General features: G+C 43.9%; 1 protein-coding gene across 12 annotated transcripts in view; it reads right to left on the bottom strand.

The window, feature by feature from the left end:
• Positions 1–24028, bottom strand: part of MAGI2 (membrane associated guanylate kinase, WW and PDZ domain containing 2) — a 1548202-nt gene that overhangs the window by 655488 nt on the left and 868686 nt on the right. For all 12 annotated transcript variants that reach the window (XM_029615849.1, XM_029615851.1, XM_029615853.1 and 9 more), the window contains one exon: positions 4581–4796. In XM_029615849.1, coding sequence (XP_029471709.1) covers positions 4581–4796 — 216 coding nt within the window. The remainder of the gene's footprint in view (positions 1–4580; positions 4797–24028) is intronic.

The following is a 24028-nucleotide window of genomic DNA, read 5'->3' as shown; positions in this document are numbered from 1 at the left end:
TCAGCATCCATTTCTGTGCCATTTCTAATGACCTCTGGTTTTGAATTGGTTCTTTTGAAACCACACTGCTCGCTCTCTCACCATGCAGGGACACTGGTTCAGGTAAGCGGATGAACAGGAAGAGCTCCCCACTCAGGAAGTGTAAGCAGCTCCTGCCATTTCTTGAGATCCTATGGATATCTTACGTGATCTGCCCTACCACGGCACAACTTCCTGTAATATGCAGGCTCCAGAGCGTTAAAAACTTGGGAGACTTCCATAATTATCCGAGTGCTTTGCACATGACCCACCCCTGCCTGCATCCAGATTTCTACAGCTATAAATAACCTATTTCGCGACTGTGACGGAGATCTACGTCCCCACACACACAGTAACATATGGATGGGCAAAGCTGATGTTTCAAATGTTAGGAGACAAAACTGGCACACGCACGGCAGGGAACCAGGGGTTAGAACATATAAACCCTCCCCAAGGAGGAACGTGAAGAAAAGCAAAACAGGAGAATCACTTTAAGAAATAATATGGCCTTGAGGAAGGGGAGGACCCTGTATCGCTCCATGGTGAGACCGCACCTTGAATACTGTGTACAATTCTGGTCGCCGCATCTCAAAAAAGATATAATTGCGATGGAGAAGGTACAGAGAAGGACTACCAAAATGATAAGGGGAATGGAACAACTCCCCTATGAGGAAAGACTAAAGAGGTTAGGACTTTTCAGCTTGGAGAAGAGACGGCTGAGGGGGGGGATATGATAGAGGTGTTTAAAATCATGAGAGGTCTAGAACGGGTAGATGTGAATCGGTTATTTACTCTTTCGGATAGTAGAAAGACTAGGGGGCACTCCATGAAGTTAGCAAGTAGCACATTTAAAACTAATCGGAGAAAGTTCTTTTTTACTCAACACACAATTAAACTCTGGAATTTGTTGCCAGAGGATGTGGTTAGTGCAGTTAGTATAGCTGTGTTTAAAAAAGGATTTGATAAGTTCTTGGAGGAGAAGTCCATTACCTGCTATTAAGTTCACTTAGAGAATAGCCACTGCCATTAGCAATGGTAACATGGAATAGACTTAGTTTTTGGGTACTTGCCAGGTTCTTATGGCCTGGATTGGCCACTGTTGGAAACAGGATGCTGGGCTTGATGGACCCTTGATCTGACCCAGTATGGCATTTTCTTATGTTTTCTTATTCTGCTGTTATGTTTACATGTGGGTGAATGGGCCCAGCCTGCTCCCTGGCAGTTAGGGAACCGTTAACCCCTGCATGCGGAGAACTCACGAAAGAGTTGGGCATTCTTCTCTGGATGTTTAAGTTTGTATCACTAGTTCCTTGCAAATAAAAAAAACCCTCCTCTTTTATCGAAGCAGAACAGGCACTGTGATTTGTTCAGGAAGAAACTCTGGCTTCAGGCCCTGCCCCAGTATTATTATATCCCACTGGAGGACTGCTGACCTCCTTTGGAGAGAAATACTGAATCTCCTCTGATGACATGAGACCATACAGGAAATAAACAACTAGATAAGAGAAAAACGAGGAGCTCGATATTTAGCCCTACATAGCCAGATAAATAGGGACTTATCTGGCTAAGTGTCAGCCACTGAATATCCAGCTATGCTCTGTGGCCACCACTTAACCAGATAAGTAGATAGCCAAATATTATGTGGGTGAGCAATGGATCGAGACAGGGCTTCTTATCCGGATAAGTGCCTATATTCAGCCTTACCCAGTTAATTTAACCAGATAAGTTAGATCTGCCATAGAGTAGCCGGATTTAACTTATTTGGCTAAGTAGCAATTTATACATGGATATTCAGTGGCATTCTAAGTTAGCTGGATAAGTTATATCGGGATATCTTAGATAAGTGAATCTTTGAATATTGGGCCCAATCTTGTTCTTAATGTAAAAAATAAATAAATAAATAAATCAGAAGCCCTCTGGGTTAGCCATTCTGAAGTTCCAGACCTCTTGAATGCATTGCAACTGAAACAGACAGGCCTGCCTTTTAAGGCTGAGGTATGCAATCTGAAAGTGATGCTTGACTCCAGATTATTGCTTAAAACACCAATAAGACCATCATCGTTCAATCTGCTTTTCTTAAGCTGTGATTAGTAAACTGAAATATTTTTTGCAGCCTTCCAATCTGAAAACAATTTTGTAAGACAAGGGAAGACTACTATAATGCTCCCCCCTCCTTGGCCTTCTAAACTCCTTGATTTACGATGCCAGCTCATTCAGAACATGGCTGCCTGCATCTTCGCAGGCCATGATTACCTTAAGTAAATTAACCCTGTATTAAAAAGCATGTGTTGGTGCCTCACTGTCTCATGGGTTAAGACCAAAAACCTCATGCTGGTGTTCAAGGCCAGGCAATGCCGGTGTCTGTTTTTCTGTCCATTGTTCATTTATTTACATGCACACGATTGTATGTAGATGCTTTTCAATTGTGATCTGCTGAGAGCAAGGTCTCTTAGGCCCAGCAGAATATAAGTTTTGCAACTAACTAAATAAATATATTTGATAAAAATTCTCAAGGTTAACGTGAAGGACAAAACATGGAGATTGCTTTAAGAAAGGAATGGGCCCTGAGAGTTGAGGCCAAGGGAAGAGGGCAGGTCAGGGCTACAAACTTGCCCCCTGGCCGTTGAATACAAGGATGGCCCTCAGAGAGGGCTGACAACTGCAAGGAGGCCAAGACTGAGGTGCAGACCAAGGGAAAAGGCTCTGTGAGGAATCTTTGCTGCATTCTATGGCCTAGCGGGACTCCTGGTAATTAGAGGAAAGTTAATCCCTTGATAGGTAAAGCACTCCGGAGAGCCTGCCATTTCTGTCTGAGTAAGTGTTCTGCTTGTATTTCTGTTACTGTAGCCTTGTAAATAAATAACCTCCTTCACAGAAACAGAATCGGCGTCACGGTTTATTAAACTGGGAACTGTTTACTAAATGCCTGACCACGTCTAGGTCCAATGACTGCATCGTGATATATGCTGTAAAGGTGGTCCTGAGCATCTGGTGCAGATGAGGGATTCCCTGCTCCTGACTCCTAGTTTATTCTACAATTGCAAGGTAACCTGACGGGTATAACAATAATGAAGGAATATCAACAATAGAATACTCTCTCTCACGGGCAATCAGTATTCAAAATAGACAGAATCGAAATATAATATTATACACATATTTTTTATCAATTCTACAAAGTGTCAAAAAATTGCTTTTATACAAATTTCAATATCAATACATTCACATATCTACACAGAATTTAATGCAACATACAATCACTATTATCTAGGGGCATATTATGATATTTAGGGAAAATATTATTTATGAAATCTTTATTTTCCCTGTGAGATATTTTAGATAATACTTAGCAGGTAGATTTTAGAGATGTGGTTTGCATGACAGTCATATGAATGAGTATGAGTATGTGCAATTTCTTTTAGGGTATTTTATAACCTACGGTTCAGCGATAATAGTGATTGTATGTTGCATTCAATTCTGTGTAGATATGTGAATGTGTTAGATACTGAGATTTGTATAAAAGCAATTTTTGAAACTTGGTATAACTGATTAAAATGTAAGTGTATAATGTTATATTTTGATTCTCTCCTCATTTATTCTGTCAGGCCTCCTATTGGTAAAGAAATTGTTAGCATCATATCATGAGGAATTATAAACTCCTGTCTCCCAAGCCATTCTCTAACTCTTTTCTGGGAATGCTGACATTAATTGACAACGCTTTATCTGATGTTGGATTGGAGTTCTCAAGATTTTCCCATAAAAGAATGGAAAAAAAATCCTCCAATAAATCACAACTTTTCTGTGGTGGAATTCAATGTAAAAAGAGAACCCTGTGTTGAGGAAACACTGATGCCATGTTCCTCAAGAAAACACAGTAGCACGGTTTCGCAGTAGATGTTAGAGTGCAAGTGCCATTTGGGCCTCCTCAGATAGCCCAATTGTCCCACGTACACTACTCTAGTTCCTGGGATCATCCTTCTTCGCCTTCCCATCACCTTCTGCACTAAAGGAAATCTTCCAGCTCTCAGGTGTACAAGCTTGACTGCATGTTCCTTCTTATTCTTTCTGCCCGTAGCTGAGAGTATAACCAAGCCACCTTAGCATCCATGCAGCAAGACCTTTCACCTCCCGCTAACCATATTGCAGGCTATAACCTAACTCTTATTGCTGCTCTGTGCAAGATGGTTTTGCTGTCTTCCCCTCTTGGCCGTCTGCCATTCCAGGCAGATGGCCCTATGTGTTTCCGCACCTAAACCAAAGCTTCAGGTCTTCCCGCTTCTTCAGCCTACCTCCTTGCCTCCGCTGTAATTACTACAGCGCTACATATCTGTCCCCAAGAGTGCTTGGATTCTTTTACTGTTTGGATTTCTACCACCCATGCTAGTAGGGCCACGCTAAGGCAGTAAAATAGTATTTCCTCTCATTTCCCCTGAAGTTTCTTCCTTCCAATGTCATCGTGTGACCTGAATTTTTTTTCCCCTTCGATAAATGGTTACCTTCCTGTGCTTAGCAAAGGCCGCTAGCCTTTGTGGGCCACACAGAGGTTGCGAGGCGAAAGCACTGACCTGGTGTTATGGCCACACCGTTTCCGTTCACTACTGGCCTTTCCTCCTCCTCGTCTTCTGGCGGCTCAATGCCTGCCTTTTCCATATTGCTCACGGACTTGTTTCGCTTTCGTTTCCCGTCAGGAATCGGAGTGGAGCCTGCAAATATCTGATCTGTCACATTTAATAACACAGGAGCAGGCTCGGCTGGAGGTTTTGGAGTTCCGTAGTAATTTTCTGCAAACAAAGAAAAGAAAAGAATAACATGAGGTTCTCAAGTGGCAGAGAGGCGATTCATTGTTTCTTTTGGTTCCTGTTCAAATTAAATGAAGAGGTGCGCGCACAACCCTCCAAGGGCTGGATTTCTGAAATGGGCAAAACTCCCTCAGTGATAATTTGTACAAGTTTTGGGTTTGCCCAATTTGTTTTGCAGACTTTTAGCCCACAAAGGCTTGAGATAAACGTGTACAAGCTCGATACGGTGAAGGATGAAGTAGCATGGCTACCACGTTAGGCCCAACCGAATGCGCGTTAACAAAGGTTATAAAAAAAAAATAACGTGAAAACTTTTTACTGGCCTAACAATAGATTTCGTGACTAGCCTACTTACACCCTGGGGAATTATGCGCTGAGCAAAATAAAAACATGCGCCAAAAAGTATAAAATATGGTTACATAAAAATAAATCAATTTAGTCACAACTACTTAGTTCTCAGTTTAAATAATTGCTTTCCTGAGGGGACAAAATACCCTGCCAGATTGTGCCCCTATTAGGGTAATAATCCCTTGCTCGCTGTTCTAAGCTTTCAGGAGGTGCACTTGCTTCATCAAGTTAAAACAAGATCGGCAGATCAAACTGGGCAGGCAAACTCAGTTGTGAATTCTTTTGAGTGTTCTCTCCAAGTTTTGCTTATGCATAATTATTTTTTAGAAGGATCCAAGGGAAATACACAAAATAAAAACCCAGAGCAATATTTAGTGCTACTTAGCCAGATAAGAAGGGACTTATCCAGCTAAGTGGTGGTGGCTGAATATTTGGTCCCTTCAGTGGCTGCCACTTAGCTGGATAACTGCTTATACGGCTAAGTAGTTAGATGGATGAGTGGTGGGCAGGATATGGACCTTGCAGGGAGGCGTTACTGGTACTTATGAGGCTAACACAGCGGGATATGTAGTGATATTTAAACTTATCTGATTATGTTAGCTGGATAAGTTAGGCGTTCTCAATAGCCAGTTTAAATTAGTCAGATAAGACTTATCCAACTAACTAGCAATTTAATCCAGGACATTCAGTGGCATAGCCCTGCAGCTGAATATCCTTGCTAAAAATAGCTGGATTAGCCTTATCTGGCTAACTTACTTACATGTTTTATTCTATCGAGCCCCTAGTGTTTTATTGCAGGAGCTAATATTTTATTAAGATTTAAGATGCCAGTAGATAACTGAGTAAACTTGTTGAAGTGTTGTAGTTTGTTTCAGCTTCCCAATCAGCAGCAGCATAGTTTATGTACATTTAGAAGTTACAGTAAGAGCACAATCTTGGGAGGATAGGCTTCTGCTTTCCATTTGTATCTAAATGTATGGCCCAATACAGGCAAAACGAACAAAAGAAAGACAGATGAGAAAAGAAAGCATGGACGTGTTAATGCTGCCATTAACACAAAACTTTATCTACACCTCTAGAGACATTTATGCATTAAACAGGTATGGTAATGCACTTTTTTTTCTTTTTACATGCGTTAAGCCTTTAATAAATAACACGTTAAAATAGTGGCAATCATGCGTTTTACTGCAGGTATGTAATGCATTTTAGTAAACGATCATGTTATGAATTTTTGAGACCACGGAGTTCCCTTCTTCAGATAAATCACATACATGGTTTCAAATTCACAAGGTGGAAACAATGACCATTCCACATTAGAAAGTATAGTGGTGAGCATGTACACATTGCAGGCTGTGGATGCGATGCTATGAGACATCTTGAGCTGTACTGACAGCCAGGGGGAAGTCATGGAGCACATCATTAGCACCTGCAACCCTTAGAAGGCCATCCAGAATCTGCCCTGCGTGACCTGGACGTGTGGCAATAGCGTGGTTTGGCTTCCCAGCACGCGCCAAGCAAAATCACGGGCTCTGCTGAGCTATCACAATCTTGCAACAGAATTTAACATAAACAGCACCCTTTACTACATTTTCTTATTTAAAAAACGGGCTCCATGGATTTTCCAGTGCTCATTCCAAACAAAAGAATGAAGTTGTTTGCTTGCTATGTTAGTCCACGTATTTATTTATTTAAAAGAGTTTATATAGCGCTTTTACAACTAAGAAGTCAGGCAAAACGCTTTACAAATAAATATACACAATAAAAGTCGCATAAAAGCAAACAATAAAGTAAGTCACAAGAGGAGAACTAAAATGTAAGGGATAAGGAGGAAAGGGAAGTTTTAGAAGGGGGAGAGGCTCCGGAGATGGTGATTTGTGACTGGCAGTCTGGATAGAGTTCATTAAGGCCTCGGGAAGGGAGTAAAGGCCGAAGCGAAGAGAAATGTTTTTACATTTTTTTAAAAAGTCTGTGCGTGATGTTATTTCTCTTAGATGTTCTGGGAGGGCGCTCCAAAGCGAGGGGCCGGCAACGGAGAAACAAATAAACAGATATGGTAAAGTCATCTCCTGCTAATTTGAATTCTAACTGGCAGAAGAGACTGATAGCTCTTGAAAGCTAGTCGATAATTTATTAAGTTAGTACAAAAAAGATCTCTCTCTGGGCCCCTGCTTGCTTCGCCTGCCACCCCTGGCCAGTGGGCTCTCTGCTCTAGATCCCATGTTTGTGCCAAGGTGCAAAATGCAAGCAGCGCGGGGCGAGGGATTAATGACAGGGCGGGCGGGGAGAGGGCTACAGAATTCTCCACACCACCCTTCCTTTCCCCCCTCTTGACTGAATGGGCGTGGATGCTAAGGGAACCCCCCCAAAAAGAGGAAGCGATAACCGCATGGCAATTTGAAAAAGTGGGTTTTAGAACTCCCTCAGCTGGATGTGTGCATTACTGGTGTCTTGTACTTGCTCTGTTGGGGATAGGGGAAGGGGGGGAGGTGTCTGTGTGTCTGTGTGTGGGAGTGGGGGGGAGTTTGTGTATGGGTGTTTGTATGTCGGGGTGGGGATGTGTGGGGGGGGGGTGGATGCTTGTATGTAGTGGACGATTATGAGGGGTGTGCATGGGGGGCGGGGTGCCTCTGAATATACCCTGCCCCCTTTGTTTTTATTTAACCTTCAATGTCTGTGCAAACACAAGAATGCTCTCTACACGTTCTGCCAGATAGCCACTAATATATTCCGAAAAGTCTGAGATCATTTTTCAATTTTAGATGATGCTACCTATTTTGAACATTGGGACAGCTTGTGCTTGCTCCATTAATTAGTGAAACAAGGTGTATTGGGGGGGAGGACTTGCACATGGGATTTCCAAAAATACATGTGCCATTCAGCTGCCTGCCCCCACTCGGTGGGCCACACAAATAGCGGGTGCAAAGTATGTGGGCACCTTTAGGTGCACAAAAGGTGGGCAGGGTCAGTCGGGGAAAATAAGTGAGGAGTTACTCAGCGCTAGGCAGCTTAGGGGCCTAAAGAAAGGTGAAGAAATAGCAGTTCTACATTTAGGGGATGTAGTTTTAGGTCCCTAAAGTCAGGGGGATCGTCAGATAAAAACTTAGGCCACTACATTTGGTTCGAAATTTTCCTAACGTCAGGTGCCTATAAATTCAGGTGCCCAGCTCTGGCATGCAGCTTTCTCTGGAAATTGGCCCCATAGCAATTGCAGTCATCCAATACGGGCTGAAGCATAATCACTAACATTGACATATTTATTAGCACAGCTGTGCTTCTGTGCCAGGCGCTGCCTAAAGGCGCCTCTAGCAGCTCAATAGCAATCTGCTTTCCTGACAATAACCATCTTACAAGTACAGTCTGTCGCTTCAGTGTACCAGAGAGCGCTCTTCTGCAGACGCATCCTGTACCGCTGTCTGCATGCAAAGAAAGAAAGATGTACTAGGCCAGTGACAGTGCTCAGGTAATTCATTTCATTATTGGATATCCCATTCCTGAGACTGTGCGATCATTTTCAGCATTTATAATTCTCTTCAAAAGAGACGAAGAGAAGCAATTCCGCAGACAAAAGAGCCAAGTCAAGGCAGGACTTTTCACAAGGGTAAACCTCGGTCTGCAGCAAATAAGGAGGCCAGGAATGAAGCTTTGTGCAGAGGCTGCACTCCCATGGGTACTTTGTGCATTGGACCCTCAGGACTACAAGCTCGTGTTCAAAGGGAAACCCCTCATAGAGCTTCCCTGTGAAAATCTGGCCGGCCCATGGCATGAGGTACAAAGCGCCCGCTTAATTTTGCACCTGCACTGAGACAGGCGCTAAAGGTACCTGCTGGAAATGATGCACTGAGACTGACTGTGAGATTTCCCTCGCCCAACCTGATTCCGCCTATTTTTACCTGTATGGGGGGGGGAGGGGAGGAATAAGAATACTCGGCCTGCAATTTTACACAGGTAAACATGGGTAACCCCATTTAAATCGCTCTGATTGTTGGGCCCCATAGCTCCTAACTGCAGGTCTTCAGAAAGCCAGAAACATTCTGCGTTGTGAGAAGGTTACTGAACACAATGAGTCTGAAACATACAAAAGCCAACACGTCGAGGTTATGATTACTAAACAGCGAATCTCTCTCTCTTCTGGCTTTCAGTCGAAAAGTTAAAGTGATTTTTCCTTAATAATAAAAAAGGCACCAATCTCCAAGGTAATCCAGGAAGTGTGGCTGACAGCATTTTTCTCTTTAGTAATCAAAAAAAGAGACACTGTTTTCCAGATGAGTAATGGAACAGTATAAAATGAGATTGATTTTGTAAAAACCCGCAAAGCGGGTAAGATAGCGAAATAAATGCATCTGGTTATCTTTGAGAAGGTAAATTTTAAACAGCCCACGTATCAGTAAAGTCTGCCTGTACATTGTACTCGCAAACTATTCCGAATATTTTCAAAGAGGATTTATGCACGTAAGTTCAGTTTGGAAACACTGGTGTAACGTTACACTTCTCTCTTCGGAGGACGTGACTTACACGCACACTTTTAAAATAAAAAACTATGCACATAAGTGCCAACTCTGCCCCCATCACTGATCCCCCCCCCCCCTTACCCCAGGAACGCTTCTCTTCTGTATGCATAATACCATGCACAAAGCCAGGTTATATGCGCATTTTCACATGCACAAAACCTGGGTCACTCAGGCGCAGCCCTGAACGGATATTCAAGTGCAGTTACCCGGCTAACAGGTACATATTAAAACACTGGTGTGCGTAAAAAAACGGAGATAAGCGCGTGGCTGGGCCGCACACGAGCTGCAGGGATTTTTAAAGGCCCGGCACGCACCGAAGAGCCGGCAAAAGAAAAAGGGCAGCCCGGGGGCGGGGTCTGGGAGGGGCCAGGACTGGCCAGGGCAGCGCCATTAGGCCCTGTCCCGGTGAAACGCCGCTGGCAGCCAACTGGCGCGGTCCACTTACTACTGCTCCAGAGAGCAGGTAAGTATAAAAACAACAACAAGAAAAAATAGCTAGAGTGGGTTTTAGCGGTCGGGGAGGATAGGGGAAAAGTCAAACAGGGTATGTAAAGGTTTTAGGAAGTTCCCGAGCGGACTGGGAGGGAACTGGGGAAAGGCCCAGTCCGTCGCCATGCGTTTGTCCTAAAATTTCTCCCCCTTGCGCGCACACCGATATAAAATCGGGCCCGCATGTGTGCGCAGGTAGCCAATTTTATAACATGCACGTGTCAGCACACGCCATGTTATAAAATCGGCGCGCCCATGTGCGCGCATTGGGAACCACACGCACATGGACGCCCGCGCGGTTGTTTTAAAATTTACCTTTAACTGTCTGCCTGAATATCTGGCTAACTCCACCCTCTCAAAATTCGATAAATGATTCTGTCAATTAATCAAAAAATTTTGAAAACTTTAAAGTTAATTTTCCTTGCAGAAAAATAACACCTATGTTTTTTTACAAACCTGGAACGTATGCATGGTTTTTCGGTTTTGCACACATTTTACTGGTGCAACAAAAGGCAGTCTGGGGGCATCCTGGCGCAAGGTCAAGAAGTACGCACGGAAGTTGCTGACAGATGTACGGATAAGTTCAATAATTTATACACAATCTTACACCTGCTAATTGACTCACGCAAGTGAAATCAGCCTTGTCTGTTGTCTGCAATTTTTGGGTGGGAGGCCTGGGTGAACTGCTGGAGGGGGTCAGGGTGAGGTGCCAGAGGTGGAGACGGACTGGATGAACTGGTGGTGGTATCAGTGAACTGGTGATTTCAAGTACGCATGCAAGTGTTTTCAAAATGTATGAATGACATATTTTATAAAATACCTCCTGCATATAAATCAGGCTTACTACGTGTTATATTTTTTGCACCTACAATATGAGTGCGAATCTTTACAAAATAGGTCGAGATGGTAAGCATCCTTCCATTTGAAATATTTCTGTGTACTGTAACATAGGAGTGTACTTTCAGAGCAGAGCTACCCACTGTACTAGATCCACTTACGCTCAGAAGTGCAGTAACGTGAATAGGTCAGAAAGTTAGAATCATGCATAAAAAGCCTGTGGAGAGTTATGCTAATAGTTTATTAACTGTGTGCCAAGAGCCACACAGTTTATTAAATGCCACCTAAATCGGCCCTGCGCGTATATGCGTATGTTTTAGTTCGCGTATATATTACTGTTTACTTGCAGTTCGCCGACACCACTACTTTCACTAGGTCACCCAGACCCTCCAGTGGCTTCACCCTGACACCTCCACCACTTACCTCAGACCTCCCACCCAAAAACTGCAGACAAAAGACCAAAGCCATTTTGCTTCCGCAACTTAATTAGCAGGTGTGAAAGCGTAGGGATAAGTTCAGTAATACATGCACGTGGATGCTTATACTCTAGCTCCCTGCGGGGGTACTTCTGAACCCCACGTTGGAAAACCCCTAAACCGCTCCATTTTTGCCCTGTTAATATTTATGTGCGACACTGCAAGTACGCATTTATTCGTGATGTTTTCAAAATAGCATGCAGGCGTGTACACGCTACTCACACGGTTATAAGCTGATTTGTCTGCTGAGACACCTTCTGAAAATTTACCTCTAAATATTTGGTTTTACTCTTTGTACAGGGCACCTAGGCAACGCTACATCGGGGTTTTTTTTTTCACCGCAAGAAAGGTTTTCCATTAGTTCAGATCCCACGTGGATACTTGGTCACACACCTACAGTCCTATGCAATCTCTCTCGACCTGAAACAAATGTGTGCACTACCACACTAAAGCTGTCACCCTGCTCGCATGCTAACCCGTGCCGGGAAAGAAAGAAATACACGCTGCATGAAAGGGAGCCGCTCGCAGGAGGGCTGCCGGCAGCCTAATCTTTCACTGGTTGGCCACTCTATCACCGTCACCCCTTTTAATGCATGCTGTCCATTAATCTAGATTTTTTAATGTTTTTTTAAATTGTGCAATTAGAAACTTATCTGTGCTAAAAAGGGCGACGGTGATAGAGTGGCCAACCAGTGAAAGATTAGGATGCCGGCAGGCCTCCTGCGAGCGGCTCCCTTTCCTGCAGCATTGCTTTCTTTCCCGGCACGGGTTAGCACGCGAGCAGGGTGACAGCTTTAGTGTGGGATTCAGGAGTTTCACCTAACGGAGTGGCTGTTTTTGACAAACAAATATGTGGAAAGCATTTTTGAATGACACTCCAGGGGGGATTATAGCTAGCATGACATTGCCATCTACCCTTTCACCCATATTTTGCCTTTTGTCTGCTAAATTTGGGGAGAATTAGCCAGTGCGTCACAGAAAGCCTTGAAACAAAATCACGTACCCTCTCTTTTTCACATATGAATTCAGCATCTGAACCATAAGCCAACACCATTTTTCATTTTTTAAAACTGCGCAAAAGCTGTGCTTTTCTGAAACAGGCGGTGACATTGTTCTCACCCCCAAAGTCTGCAAACCCTCAATCCTTCTTGAAATGGTGCGAAAGCAGGGAACTACAGCACTTTCCAGTTACAATGCATCAGTTCCAGGAGATCTGGGGTAAAATGATTTTCAAGGGTAAAAATGGCCACTCAGCTAAGTTAATGATTCCCCATCATTCTGGTGCAGTTTCTGCAGAAAAGACGAGCTTCCAGTTTCTTTCTAGTGGCCTGTGAATGCTTGTTGGCTGGTAGGATCCCATTTTACTATTCCCTTGCCACAACTTATATTTTCTGACTTAGCACAAAATGAGCACTTAAAAACATAGGAAAATATTTTTCAGATCCAAAGTCGTCTTCTCCATCCTTCCTCTTGACCTGAAATAAAAGTGTGTGAAAAGCACTGCTTTTTAGTAATAAGGATTCAGACATCGGGGGGGGGGATTATGGGTAAAAACTTAAGACTTGCCATACTGGGTCAAACCTGGGTCTATGGAGCCCGGCATCATGTCTTGCTGGGCTTGATGGACCCTTGGTCTGACCCAGCATGGCAATTTCTTATGCTCTTATGTCTTTGACAGTGGCCAATCCAGGACACTGGTACCTGCTTGCTCATGATTATTAAATTTCCTCTCAGTTGTCTCTTCTCCAGGCTGAACAGCCCTAACTTGTTCAGCCTTTCCATCCCCTTCATCGTTCTGCCCTTCTCTGTACCTTTTCTAGTTCTGCTATATCTTTTTGTGAGATAGGGAGGACTAGAGCTGCACACAATACTCAAGAAGCGGTCACACCACGAAGCAAGACAGAGGCATTAGGATATCCTCTGTATATTTTCCATTTCTTTCCTTATTATACTGAACATTTTATTTTTGTTTTTGACCACCGCTGCACACTGGGCCGAGGATTTCAATGTATTATCTCTATCATGTTTCCAAGATCCTTTTTCAGGGTGGTGACACTTAAGATGGAGCCCAATTTGGATTATTCTTTCCTATATGCATCATTTTGCATTGTCCGTATTAAATTTTATCTGTCATTTATACACTCAGTCCCCCAGTCTTACAAGGTCCTCTTGCAATTCCTCATAATCGACTCACGACCTAACAATTTTGAATAATTTTGTGTCATCCGTGAATCTGGTCACCTCACGCATCACTCCGTTTTCCAGATCATTTATAAACATACAAGCCGTTAAGCCCGTTAAAACGGGCTACATCCCTCTGTCTCTCATCTCCCCCTCATTCTCTCTCCCCTCACTCTTCAACACCCCCCTCCCCCACCCACTCCTCTCCACCCTCCCTCTCCTCTCACTCAGTCCCTCCCTCCCTCCCCCCTCTCTCCCTCTGTCCCACTCCCTCTCACTCAGTCCCCCCTCTCCCTCCCACTCAGTCCCCCCTCTCCCTCCCACTCAGTCAGTCCCCCTCTCCCTCCCTCCCTCCCACTCAGTCCCCCTCTCCCTCCCTCCCACTCAGTCCCCCTCTCCCTCAGTCCCTCCCTTCACCCGCCTCCATTTCCTTCCGACGCCGTACTCGCAACTCCTCGCAGCCCACACCCACCTCCATTTCCTCCCGGCACCGTAAGCGCGACTTCCCGCAACCCTCACCCGGCTCCATTAAATTATGCCGCTGTCTGAGTGCAACTCCCCGCAGCCCTCACCCGGCTCTATTAACTCCTCCCGCTCCTGCCGGCAGATCTCGGGGGGGGGGGGGGGGTGTCACTCCCGCGGTGCCGCTACTTCTCCTCCCGCTCCTGCCGGCAGATCTCGGGGGGGGGGGGGGGGGCGGGAGTGACACCCCCCCCCCGAGATCTGCCGGCAGATCTGGGGAGGAGAAGTAGCGGCACCGCGCGCGCGCGGCGCCGCTGCTTCTCCTCCCACTCCTGCGGCCCCACCGCCATTTTTTTTTTCGGCCATGCACGGCTCTGACCGACGTCCTTGCCCGCACATGCGCAGTAGAGCTGTGCTCTACTGCGCATTTGCGGGCCGTCGGTCACGGGCCATTTATAAGGTAGATTAAAAAATGCCAGTCCCAGTTCAGATCCCCAGACACTACACTATTTAATTCTCTCCACTGAGAGAAAACATCATTCAGTCCTACTCTGTTTTCTTCCTTTAGCCAGTTAATAGTCTAACTAGGAAACTGCCTCCTATCCCATGAATTAAAAATTTCCTGATGAGCCTCTCCAGGGATTTTATCAAATGTCTTCTGAAAACCCAAATGCACTATATATAAACTGACTCACGCTTATCCACGTTTGTTAAACCCTTAAAAAAATCTAACAGATTTGTAAGGCAAGACTTTCCTTTGCTAAATCCACATTGGCTCTTTCCCATCAGTCTGTGTCTAGCCAGATGGCCAGTGATTTCGTTCTTCAGAATAGCTTCCACCATTTTGTCTAGCAGTGATTTCATGCTCACCAGTCTGTAGTTTCCTGGATTGCCCCTGGAACCTAGGCATTATGTTGGATACCCTCCAATCCTCAGGCACTACAGCTGATTTGAAAGAGAATTTAGAGATTACAAGTAATATCATTTTTATTTTTAAGTTTGTTTAGAACTCGGGGGTGTATACCATCCTGCCTGGTGATTTGTTATTCTTTAGTTTGTCAGTTTGCTCTATTCCATCTTTCTGGTTCACTGTGATTTGATTCAGTTCCTCTGAATCATCGCCCTCAAAGAATGTTTCTGGCATAGGTATCCCTCCCCAGCTCCTCACTGAGTAAAGCCCAAATTAGTTTTTCTGCTAGGATCTTGTCTTCCCTGAGTGCCTCTTTCTTCCTTCAGTCATCCCCTGGTCCAAATGATTCCTTCTAGGCTTCTAACTTCACATATGTTTGAAAAACGTTTTTATTTTGGGTTTTTGCCTCTCCAGCAAGCTTCTTTTCAAAATTTTTTTTTGGCCTGCCTTATCAATGCCTTATATTGAACTTGCTAGAGTTTATGCTCTTTCTTATTTCTTTTGTTTGTATCCACCTTCTAGTCTTTGCAAGATGTACTTTGTTTTAATGAACTCTTTCACCTGACCATTTGGTTTTCTGAATCTAATCTGGGCTTCCAAGATGGTGTTTTTAAACAGTGCCCATTTCACTTCCAAACTTTTAACCTTTGCAACTTCTCCTTTAAGGTGTTTTTTTTTTAATGTCCTCATTTTGTCATAGTCACCCTTTTACCTGGCAGAAAAATGTCACTCATTTTTAAAACCCCTGCTGTGCTTAATGTTTGAAAATATAACTTTTATCCTGAAGCCCTACTGCACAAAGACTGTTTTCAAAGGAGAAACGGAGGTAACAACATAGTAAAGGATGGCAGGAAAAGACCCAAGTGGTCCATCCAGTCTGCCCAACATGATGTTTTTTTTATGGTAGTAACTGCCACTCTGTGCAGGTTATCCCCATGTCTTCTGTTCAGAGTAGTAACTGCTGCTCCTTGCAAGTTATGCCCATGCCTTCGGTTCAGGTTACTCCAGTTAACACAGGTTACTCTTTTCTACATTTCCATCATTTAGCCATTAGGGAATCATTAGTGTTATCACACATGCTCCTTGTTGGAGTTGTCATGTGTAGTAGGGCTTCAAAACCTCTTGTCCGTCAGTGAGCTCTTGGTTCCACTCCTGTATAGTGTTTGGGTACTTGCCAGGTTCTTATGGCCTGGATTGGCCACTATTGGAGACAGGATGCTGGGCTTGATGGACCCTTGGTCTGACCCAGCATGGCATGTTCTTATAGGATTTCTGACATTTTTGCCTGTTTGCTCTGCATCTTCAGTGCCCCTCGACATGCTTGAGTGAGCGTAAGTGCTCTTACCAGCCCAAAGATTGGAGGGGGGCACTCTCAACATCACTCACTGACTAGCACAGACTGCCGGGCCCATAATGCATTGTAATGTAAGTTGAAATACTTGGTCTGCCATCTCTAAGAAGCTAATGCAACAGCTTGGAAGCCTTGTGTGCACTGTATTGCTTTTGTTATGCTCTAATAAATATGAAAATAATCTTGTCAGTTTACTGTGGTTATTTATTTAAGCATCTAAGCTTGGCTGAGGAAGGGGTGGAAGAATATCCAATTTTAAAGGGTTCTCACAGATCATTGTCTTCTTTTCCCTTACATTCAGAGTCTGAGTCCATGAAGTTGTCTGAATGGGATTCTCCTGAAGCTAATTACAGACACCCTAAGGTTTTCAATAGGTGTTATCTGCTGCCTATAGAGTTGCAAGAACACCTTTTTAAGATGCCGAAGGAGGATGCAATGGTCGCAGCCATGGCCAGGAGAACCACCAAACCATTAGAAGGCGGGATTGCCCTTAAGGGATACACAAGACCAAAAGATTGAATTAATTCTTATAAACATATTTTCAGCAAATTTCATCATGTTAACAGCTATATGCACTAGCTATGTGTCAAGTGTGCTACTATGCTGGATCCAGCATGTGGTACAATGTCAGCGGAAGGTTGAATGAGAAATGAAGAAGAAAAAAAGGGAGATCCAAGATACACAACACCACCAGCAAAATGCCTTTCTCACTTTACTGATCACTCTTTCAGACCGTTTATCAGCAGAGAAATCCCCCAAACCAGTTAAGCCTCACCAGATTGTACTCCTTCAGTGGGAATTCCTAACATCTCTTTTTAAATGCATAATTCTTCTGTCACATTAAAAACTGCAATGCCAAGAGATAAGGAAATGCAGTGTATAGTATATCTCAGTCCTATGGGGGAGTCTCAATACAATATGAGTGATGAAGTTGTGTGATATTAAGAAAATAATCTTCCCAAGCTGTACAGTTTTTTTTGTACACCATGAAGATTACATTCTAGAGAGCAAGCATTTGGTTTTTCGGCCTTGGATTATTGCAGTGCACTACATATAGATTTGCCTAAGTGTCAGGTAAGGGCTCTGCAATTGGTGTTGAATGTGGCAGTTCGTTTTGATGACAGGGACTCCTTTGAGGGACTACGGTACTTCGGAACTGAGGTGCCTGCATTGGTTCCCTGTCAGTCAAAGTATGAAATTTAAGATTTTATCCCTGACTCACCGGGCAATTCATGGGGAAGGGGCAGAATTATTAGTGTTCTCCAATGCAATCATGGCGTTCTGAGGGGGCTTCCTTATTAGCAGTCAAAGGAGTCGCCAGGGTTTGGGTGTAGGAGAGCAGGAACGGAGCTTTCCTTCTGAGTTGCCCCTTCTTTGTTGAATGGGCTTCCTATGGAAATCCGTCAGTTACAGGATTATAAAACCTTTCAGAAACAGGTGAAAGCTCATCTCTTCCAGAGAGCCTTTCGGAGAATGCAGGGTTTTTTTGTTTGTTTGTTTTTTTAATGTTAATATGTTTTGTTTCTGATTTGTGTATGTGAAATTGTAAGGCGCCCAGAACAGATGTCTGGCAATTGGATGGGCCAGAAATAGCTGTAAACAAGTAAATAAATAAATAAATAAATGTCATCTGAACAAATACTTGTCTGTGTAGCATAAAATTATATTAGTACCCAGACACATAGAGGAAAATTTTCAAAGACATAGGGACCTATGCACTAAAACTCAGGCTAACAATCTTTTAGGGGTTGCTCTTCAAAGCCACATACAACCCGGTTTTATACGTGTAAATAGCTCTAACAAAATAAACTAGGGACTCTGTGTATGTAAGTACGCATGAAACCTACTTTTATGCAAACTGCAGAGAGGCCTTCCAGAGAACTTATGCTCATGCTTTTTGATTTATGCGTGGAAGACAACCCTTGTGTTACATCCTCTGAAAAAAGAGGTGCAGCTTTATGCAGGTTCATCTCTGCATGTATTTTCAAAACATTTTCAAAGTAAACCCATGCACATAAATTTGTTTTGAAAATGTGGGTTAAAGTCTACGGTACTAGTTATACACAAACTAACTCTGCCTGCAGAGTTATACAATTACTAGCCCTGAACCCAAATCTAAAATTCTTCTTAACAGGTGATGCACTAAATGATAGTGTATACATGCAAAAAAAAGCACCGCCATAGTGTGTGCATACATGCTAACCCAACAAGAGCAGCTACTATGTAATACAAACACCTATTTGCTAAAAGTCACTACATGCTAAAGTGAGGATATGCACTTCTCTTTTCCTCATGGCTCAGTCCCCTTGCTGCAAACTTGTATAGAAGTAACCCTGGTACATGGAGTTAGTTGTCAGTACTAAAGGCAAAATTGGCAGAGCATCTGGATCACAAGAAAGGAGGTGAAAGAAAAAATCATGAGACTTTCAGGAGAGGAAAAATTAGACCAAAAACATATACCTCAGATGTCTTCCAAGGAGAAGAAATGGCATCAGAAGGTACCTTATCCAGCCCAGATACATCCATTCCATTGATGCCAGGGAATGAAATCCGCCATTTCTGAGTCAGGACATCAGCATCCAACCACCCCTCTTATGAGCTCACGGAGCGTTGGGGCAGCGCATGCTGACAACTGTTTATGCTGAGCCTTCAGATTAACCATAGCGATGACAGCAATGGCCATTGGCATATGCTAGCAAAGCAAGTTCAAGTGACTGAAACAACCATGTGCCCTATCCCATCCATGGCACCCGCTTCATCCATCTCAGAGGGCAACAAACCAGAGGTAGAAATTCAGGAGAAGGGAGTCCGACCTTGCATGGGAAGAGGCTGCCTCATTTGTATCCCTCCTACTTCTCATTCAGTGCCATCTGTGACAGACTTATGGCTCAACTGCTGCAGTCTTTTCTCCACTGCAACATCTGTTCTGCAGGCTGTTTGCTCCATTTGAAACAATGCAGGCCACAGGACCCCTGGAGTGCAACATTTCAGCACAATCATGTCACAGTTGTGAGCCCTTGTGCTGTGGCTTGATTGATGCCGCCTAGTAGGCAAACCTACTAGGCGGCTGGTGGACCTGCCATTACTGGGACAAGAACTGGAGCTTTACCTATACCAGCCCCATTCCCCGCAGGTTAAGCCCTTGGATTCCAGGGGCTGCAGGGCTAAGGCGAGAGTCCTGTAAGGCGTGGTTGAGCAGTGTCAGGATATAGGCAAAGGTCAGGGTCTGGTAGCAAATAAGCAGGGTCCATGTTCTGGCTGAGGTGGGGCAGGCCGTGAGAGACAGTGTCCAGGTCCATCTCAGAAGTCAGTATCCAGGTGACAGGCAACAAAATAGTCCAGGTCCGTAGTAGAGGTCAATACCAGGTGACAGGCAAGAATAGTCCGAGTCCGTAGTAGAGGTCAATACCAGGTGACAGGCAACAGAGTAGTCCAGGTCCAAAGCAGAGGTCAATACCGGGAGTCAGGCCAAGACAAACAGGTAAAATAAAGACAGGATACAAAAGACCAGGACTAGGCAAGGCAGGCAGGGCAAGGCAACAGAGGCAGGCCAAGGATGAGAATGAGGCAAGGCTAGGCTAGGCAAGATAGCAGGACTATGAGGCAAGGAAACGGACAGCAAGACAAGGCACAAAAGAATAGCAACACACACTTCTAGGCAGGAGGACCTGATGCAGAGGCAAGAAGAGGAGTGTGGTGGGGGTTTAAATATCCCCCCACATGACATCATCAGGAAGCGCCTCTGCCAGCCTTTCCCACCATGGGGCCTTCAAAGACTGGCGTGTGTCATGCACATGCGCCTAGGAGTAATACCTGCAGGGTGGGGGAATCCAGAGAATGGCAGCATTCCAGCTAAGATGGTGTTTTGGTGAGTGTGACCTGATGTGGGGCATCCTGTCAAACGTTACACATGGCATTTGCCTGGAAGTAGTGGGGTGGGCTTTATTTTATTCCAGTTACATCATAGCCTTATATACTTTGCAGGGTAAAACCTTTGGTTTGAAAACACATTTTCTTGCCTAAATAAATGTGAATATTTTGGGAAGCGCTGGAGTGCGTGCTGGTATTTCTTCTCCATAGTCTTTTTCTCGCTCTCTTATTATCTCCTTCTCCTCTGTCTCTCCCCATTTTCTACTCCACACCTCCTACATCATCTCTTGCTCTAACAGCTCCTTCTCTTCCACTAGTAATTCCCAATTTATCCTGTTAGTTAAGCCCTTAAAATAGCTAGTATGCTAAAAAAGTTAACAGCTAGTCGGAGGCTAGTGTTAAATTTCAGACCAAATCAAGTGTGTGCACATGAAGAAGAGTACATCTCTAAAGCTTCACGTGCAGCTGATGTTCCCTCATTTACATGTGTGCATATCCTAACTTTAGCATATACATGTGAAGGTCTTTTCAGATTGGTTTAGTGACCACTGTAGGGCCTTTGGGCATAACACACTATTTTTTGTGCATGTTAACTTTCAGTGCAGAGGCCCATTAGTTACCAGTTCATTTATTTAGTTGGATTTAGCTCATGCCTTTTCATTGGAAGCTCGAGGCAAGTTACATACAGAGATACAGGTAATAACAGATTGAATGCAATGTATGTAGGGGTAAATCTATTTTCAGTCAAATAAAATTGTGCACATATTTTTATAACATATACAAACTTGACCACATAAAAAAGAGGCGTTTGGAGGATTTTCTGAAGGTGTGTATTAGATGTGCAGAACTTACATTTTCAAAAAGTACGCAGATAGCATTCTGCTAATACACGTAAGTGTACACCCCTAATTCACTTCAATTACATAACTATGTACGGGAAGTTTCTAACTCAGTTTAACCAGGTACCATGTGTCTGAAACTCGATTTTGTAGGGTCAGAAGTATGTATGTAATTTGCATTTAGACACACTAAAAATCTTTTCCCATGATGGGTGGTTACATAATTATTACACTTTAATATTAGTTATGTCACAAATTGCAAAAACAATGCAGTGAAATAGCTAAATTATTTTTACAGTTCATTGATGATGTCCACATCTGATCCAACCATGTCCAAAATCTGCCATAGTTCTGGCCTCTCAATCCGATACCCATATTCCCTTACTCTTGTGCTGGCGTCTCATGGCCCCTCACGAGCCACCGCACTCACCTCCTGACCCGGTCGGGTCCCGAAGTTCCCCGACCCTGGGGCCAGCTCCGAAGCAGTGCGACACTGCTCCCTGTTTTTCTACCGATGCCAGCCCAGCCCCTCCTACTGGTGTGTGCCAGGCCATGCGCGGTCTTCCTTCAAGGTCGCTGCAAGCTGAGCTTCCTGCTTCATAGGGCATGAGCTTGCAGACTGCTTGATATTTAAAGGGCCAGTGGCGGGAATCCTTCTGAGGCGCCTCCTGATGACCTTACTGCCTCTCTCCTATTTAAAGACTTCCTGGACACTCTCCCAGTGCCTCTGCAATAGGTTCACTACCTCCTGGTAGAGAATTGCCACTGCGTTCCTGTTTCTGGTTCTTGCGTTCCTATTTGTGCTCCTGAGTCTTGTCTTTGTCTGCTTCATGGTCAGTCTTCTGCGTCTCTTCTCCTGGGCCTTTGGTGTCCACTGATCCTGCTTGTGTCTTCCTGCCTCCTCTCCGCTCATCACCTCCCCTAAGACAGATCTCAGTATTGACCTTGGCTTAGGCTCTGTTTCTTTTTTTTTTTTTTTTTTATTGAAGTTTCAATTTCAAATGCATTGAAAACAATGTTAACAGAAAATAATAGAAATACTACTTACTCAAGCATATAGATAAATCATGAAATATTATTAGTTACAATTATAAGAATAATGGGAGAACCAAGTAACAAGTGCTTTCATAAGCAAATAATCTTCATAATAATAATAAAGCTGTAACACCATATCATGCCGCAGGTATATTCATTAACCAGCACCTCATGGAGCAAACTAAGAGTGTGAGTCCAAGTATACGCGTAGTTGTTCGTGATCAGAAAAACTATATCTATCATTTTGATGTATCAAAATACACCTACAAGGAAACCTTAAATAAAATTTAGAGCCTCTTGAAAGCACCTTATTCTTCATTTTTAGAAAAGATTTCCTTTTCTCCTGCATCTTTTTAGTAATATCTGGGAAGACTCTTATTTGGAAACCATAAAAAAGTTGTAGTTGTTTCCTAAAGGACATTCTCAATATATTATCTCTGTCCGAGACCTGCATAAAAGTCACTAGCAAAGTTGCCCTTGCTTCAATTTTGGCTTCATAGGATTTTTCCAGAAAATCTGTAAGATTATCAAAAGCAATATTGTCCTGCTCCTCTTGCTGTACATTAATTTCCTTTCCAGGAAGGTAATATATTTTTGAAATCTCTGGTATATTTGTTTCTGAAAAGCCCAGAATGTTGGTTAAGTAACTTTTAAGAAGATCTTTTGGATTCGCCCATTTTGTCTTGGGGAAATTCAAAAATCTTAGATTGTTTCTCCTCATCTCATTTTCCAGGAACTCCATCCTCTTCATTACCAAATTCTCAGATTTTATTAAATTGGTTTGCACTTCTTTTATATCCTTAATTTCTATTTCAGCTTTATTCAAAGACTTTTCAACCAATTGAATCTTATTTTCCAGGTTATGTGTTACCTCCATATTACGTTTTACAACGTTAGTTAAGTCATTTATCGCAGTATTCATCTTTGTAAGGGCTTTCCATATTTCAACAAGACTTATCTTATCCGGCATTTCCAATGAGGTATTTAACACTATTTGTATCTCAGTCTCCTTACCTCGTTTCCATAAGGCCTTCTTTGCCTGCAACCATTCGCCATGTTTCGTCCTTGTTCTCCCTGGAGCCCAGATTTAACGGGCTCTCCGAAGACGATGGAGATTTTCCATCCCTTCTCTGGGGGTCAATGAGGCTTTCAGATGTTTGTAGCCATGGCGTTGATCTTTGCTGTTCCGTTCCCTCTTCAGTCAGAGGCTTATAGGACAAAGAGGGAATTTTTGGCGCTCTGGGGTTGAGTGACGCTTCCTTGGCCAAGGCCATGCAGCGGCCTTGCCCTCCAGTGTCTGTTGCATGGTCCGAAAAACCTCCTCAATCCGCATTTGTCGCAAAGGGGCATCTGGAGTAGAGGTAAGAATTTCACGAATCCTTGCCTTTCTTTTTGAATGCGGCATCAGAAAAATGAAAAGATAGGATTCAAAGAAAAACCCACGGAGCTAAGAGTTTTCCGTGCTCACGGTGTGGCAGCCATCTTGGTTCTCCAGCTTGGGCTCTGTTTCTGATTCTTCTCTGCCTGCCTCCGACTATTGCCTAATACCGACCTTGATTGTTCTCCGTCTGCCTCTGACCTCTGCTGGGACACTGATTCTGAAAGAACTCCGCCTGCCCTGACCACAGCCTGAACCTGTCCTGTCCTCTCACTGCTTCCTCTTCATGCTGGCCTTCACAGATCTCCACCACCTAAGAGGGCTCAACCTAAGGAGAACGTGGGCTGGTATTGGCAAAGTTCCAATTGGGCCTCTGCTCCCGCCAGCTCCATCTGCCAACAGTGGGGACCTGCAGGGCTCCTCCTCACAGTTTGCGCCAACTCCCCCTCGGCCCAAGGGTTCACTTCTGTAACACTTACATGTCTTCAGACCAAGTTTGGTAATAGTCCAACCAACCAACAAAATTACCG

The sequence above is a fragment of the Rhinatrema bivittatum genome, chromosome 9 (genome assembly GCF_901001135.1).
Source record: "Rhinatrema bivittatum chromosome 9, aRhiBiv1.1, whole genome shotgun sequence".
Lineage (NCBI taxonomy): Eukaryota > Metazoa > Chordata > Amphibia > Gymnophiona > Rhinatrematidae > Rhinatrema > Rhinatrema bivittatum.
Note: the sequence above shows the minus strand (reverse complement) of the source record. Positions and strands in the feature narration are given on the sequence as shown.